Source organism: Dermacentor andersoni, chromosome 1 (genome assembly GCF_023375885.2).
Source record: "Dermacentor andersoni chromosome 1, qqDerAnde1_hic_scaffold, whole genome shotgun sequence".
Lineage (NCBI taxonomy): Eukaryota > Metazoa > Arthropoda > Arachnida > Ixodida > Ixodidae > Dermacentor > Dermacentor andersoni.
In genome coordinates this window covers 300,270,318-300,274,429 of record NC_092814.1, presented here as the reverse complement: position 1 = coordinate 300,274,429, position 4,112 = coordinate 300,270,318, and the positions used below count along the sequence as shown (strand labels likewise).

Here is a 4,112-nt window from a genome sequence, read left to right as displayed (position 1 = left end):
ACACATATTGATAATGTCTGCGACGGTAGTGGGATTCAGCACTACAAGAGCATTGAATGCCGCAGCCCCAACACCCTTGAGCAGGTGGCGTACACGGTCACTCTCTGCCATCGAGGTGTTCACGCGGCGGCAGAGGGCAAGGACGTCCTCTATGTACGAAGTGTAAGACTCGCCCGAGTGCGGAACACGCTCAGCAAGCTTCTTCTTGGCGATATCGGAGCGGACAGACGAGTTCGCAATAATCTGGCCGTAGATGGTGTTTAAAGGTGCTCCAGTTGTCGAAATCTAGCTCATGATTGTAAAACCAAGTTTTCGCAACGCAGGTTAGGTAGAAGGCGACGTGAGCAAGTTTTGCTGATTCGTTCCAGTGGTTAAAGTCACACACGCGCTCGCACAGCTCCAACCAGTCTTCAACGTCGTCACCTGGAAGCCCAGCAAACACCGGTGGATCCTTCGGAGGGGTGGTGACTCTCCAAGAAGGAGTTCCTGCAGGAGTAGACAAGGTGGATGTCGTGGTATTGGTCTGCTGGTCTTGCGACATGGTTGAGTGCATTTGGTAGAGGCTGTGACCCGAGCGGAGCTCCAGGGATGTAGCGTAGGTGAAGCTGGAGAGAGACCGGGAGCCAGAGGGCGAAGGAACCGGACAGTGCACTCCACCACTTATGATGACGATGATGGTGTCCGTGATGAGTATGGCGTGAGACGAAGTTTAGGCAGCCAGCCTCTTTTTTATTCTCTCGTGTGAGAGCCCCACCACCAGGCCCCAATCGGTGATGATGAGTATGTACAGGTGAGAATATGAAGCGAAGGAATAATGCTCACAATATATATATATATATATATATATATATATATATATATATATATATATATATATATATATATATATATATATATATATATATATATATATATAAGAACTCGCACGCAGCCTATGGCAGGTGGGAAAGTCTTGCGCGTGTTCAATTCCTGCGATGAGCGCTTCAAAGAGTCATATGGTTGAAGGGAAATGCTCTTCACGAATAAATTACCAATGCAGGCTGTGACCGCTATTTCAGGCAGATGTAGAATTTTACCAGGAGCGAAAATAGACGATTGATAGGCTTCTTATCGCTAGTTACACCAGAGTCGGGCTGCGTATACATCTGCGGCAAATGATGCGGAGATCTGTCCACGGGCTAGCCAGTAAGGCTGCAATCGAAGCCGCTCTTCGTTGAATTATTCTTTGCTGTGTAAAACCAGTTATTTGGTCTTTTCGTATATTTGGTTGCATCGATGACCACCTCCTTTCGAAATAAATGTGCACAATGTCGGCAGCGCCGTCAAATCACTTATGTTCTTTTGGTCATTACTTTCAAGTATTTCCTTCAAGTAACACTTAATAACCATTGCCGCCTTCTTTGCGCTAAATATAGCGGTACAATAATATTCCTTTAGTCTTGCAAAGCCTGAGGTTCAGTCCCACTATTCATAGAAGAAATACGGAGAGCAGAAGTACCAGACCGTGTTGCTGTTCGTTCTGACACTGCTACGTAAATAAAAAAAGTGGGAGAAGGGAGGTCTGAGGACGTGGATTCCACAGACATGTACGTAATAAAAATAAGTCTGTTAATTTACGATTTTGCAAAATTTTAAAACCGCCAGCAGATGAACCTCTCAACTGCTAATGTTTAACACTAATTTTACGGACATTGTTTTCTTCGGAAAATGTTTTTATTTTCCCCTGAAAAGCATATAATGCTCAGGCGTCACGCCGTTCGCCGCGAGGAGTGGCCACTGGCATGGGTGATGCCATGGCAGACGACGCGGTTGTCGCCACCCTGGAAAGGCCTTCGGAAGCACCACTCCTGCGGTGACGAAGAGCACGAAGTAGGCCGCACACGCGGCAGAGAACGCACCCGGCGGCAAAATAGACAGTCGCCATTTTAGATCATGCCCACATCTATGATCAAGCCTGCTCCCGATTCATCGAGGCGCCCTACCGTAGAGGAATCTACAATGGCGCTGCCAAGCCACAAGAGGCGTTCCAAGGAGACCATGCAGACATCAGCCCCGACACGCCGCGGATCCAACATCGACCCGTCGTCGCCTGTGGCATGGGTGAACGTGGCAGTGTGCCGGCGTCCACTGAGTTAAAGTGATGCTGAGACCACTAGCATCGTCCGCGTAGGCACTACGTCCGCTACTATGGTCAGACCGGCTCCCGCAACATTGTGGCGTCCTTGCATGGAGGAGCCTACAATGGCGCCGCCAAACCGCAAGAGACGTTCTAACGAGACCATGCAGTCGTCAGCCCCGAAGCGCCGCCTATCGAACAACGACCCGTCGTCGCCTGGGGCATGGGTGAACCTGGCAGTGGCCTGCGTCCACAGAGGGAAAGTGATGCTGAGACCACCAGCATCGTCCGCGTAGTCACGACGTCCGCTACTATGGTCAGACCGGTTTCCGCAACATTGTGGCGTCCTTCCATGGAGGAGCCTACAATGACGCCGCCAAACCGCAAGAGGCGTTCTAACGAGACCGTGCAGTCGTCAGCCCCGAAGCGCCGCCTAACGAACAATGACCCGTCGCCGCCTGGGGCATCGGTGAACGTGACATTGCGCGAGCGAATACTAAGCGAAAGTGAGGCCGAGATCACCAGCATTGTCCACGTGGTTGACGACAGGTGCCACGTCTTCGACTCAACGGCCGAAGCGGAGCCTTTCTTTTTCCAGGGACAGTGGGCACGCGCGAGCCTCGTCAAGCCCAACAAAGACCAAACGTTCATGCTTGATCATTTCTTCGATGAAACAAATGGTATTGTGTATTTGTTTGACACCCCCACGAAGGACATGCTGACAGCGCTTCTTGAAGGGTGCAATAGCTCTGTGTTCGCGGACATTGCGACAGGCGCCGGCAATACGATCGCAGTGCTGGGCTCCGAGGAATGCCCCGTAGTGGACTCTCGTACGGCCATCGAGTGGTATGAGCGAGTCGACAAACACCGGGTGGAAGGCCAGACATTCGACGTAGCAGTAGCCTATTCGGAAGCTTCCAACAAGGTTGTTCGACATTTACTGTGCCCCGACCTTGCCAAGGCCATCGCCATATCAAACCTCACCATACACAAGGTGACGGAGGGTGGCTCCCTCTTCGAGCTGCTATTGAATGCAAACAAGAAGGGGACGCAGTACGCCACGGACGCGAATGCCACGCCATCATGGTCGCATGCAAACTTTCAGATATGCGCCACACAGACCGATAATGCCACAAACATGAGCAAGGAAATTCGCCTCTTGAAGATTGGCTCTGTTGAGCTTGCCAGATCGGAGGGCACAGTTGCGGTCAGGTGGAATATAAAGCATTGGATGAGCGAGGGTATGAAGCTTCATATGTCCTTCCTGGTCCTCGCCAACTGCATCGACACCCTTTCGAAGAACGGGATGCAGCAAACGCTTCATCGGGCTTCCAAGCTGACCCACATCCTCAAGGACTCTCTGGGTAGCTCGTCCAGCACCCTCATTATTGCGGCAGTAACGCTGAGGAAGCTCAGCTACACGGATACATACAACATCGTGATGTACGCCGAGCGGGCCATCTAGATCGAGCTTGAAGCCACGAAGATTGGGCTAATGTGAACGTTCACAAGTCCTCGTACTGCGCGCTTATCGAAGAGAACGTGGACGGCCGTCTGCGTGAGCTCGAAAAGGTGGAAACGGAGAATAGTGCATTCGAGGCTAGCGGGCGAGAGCTCAAGGTTGGTCTGGCACCAGTGACAGCGAACTGTGGATGTCAGCGGTAGCCGGCAGTGGTGCTGCGAGTTGCCACAACGTCCTTTCCACAACTCCTGTCCTGTCGCTTGGCGTGGAGATTTGTCTAGTCTCGGCAGCTCGAACACTCGAGCCTAGCTCGTTGTGTGTGGTCGCATCGTGATATGCGCTTTACAAGCATGAAAGGAAGCAACAATTCTAGCCGCCAGTGACTTTGTGAGAGCGAACTAGTGTGCCTCAGGACAGGTCTTCGATAAGCCTCTTTTGTTATTTCGTTGAATCTCAATACTTCAAGTATAATTAATTCTGAAGAAAGCTCCAGTCACCCGGTTTCGCGCCTTTCCATCCCTTTAGCAACCTAGT

General features: G+C 51.2%; 1 protein-coding gene across 1 annotated transcript; it reads left to right on the top strand.

Moving 5' to 3' along the window:
* Positions 1–2,339: 2,339 nt before the first annotated feature.
* Positions 2,340–3,581, top strand: LOC126548364 (kinesin-like protein KIF18A). The gene has a single exon (XM_050196505.1). The coding sequence runs from the start codon at positions 2,340–2,342 to the stop codon at positions 3,579–3,581; it is 1,242 nt and encodes a 413-aa protein (XP_050052462.1).
* Positions 3,582–4,112: the final 531 nt, after the last annotated feature.

Bases quoted from the DNA above. Each gene is read 5' to 3' on its own strand.
- LOC126548364 (XM_050196505.1), top strand. From the start codon at position 2,340: ATGGGTGAACCTGGCAGTGGCCTGCGTCCACAGAGGGAAAGTGATGCT.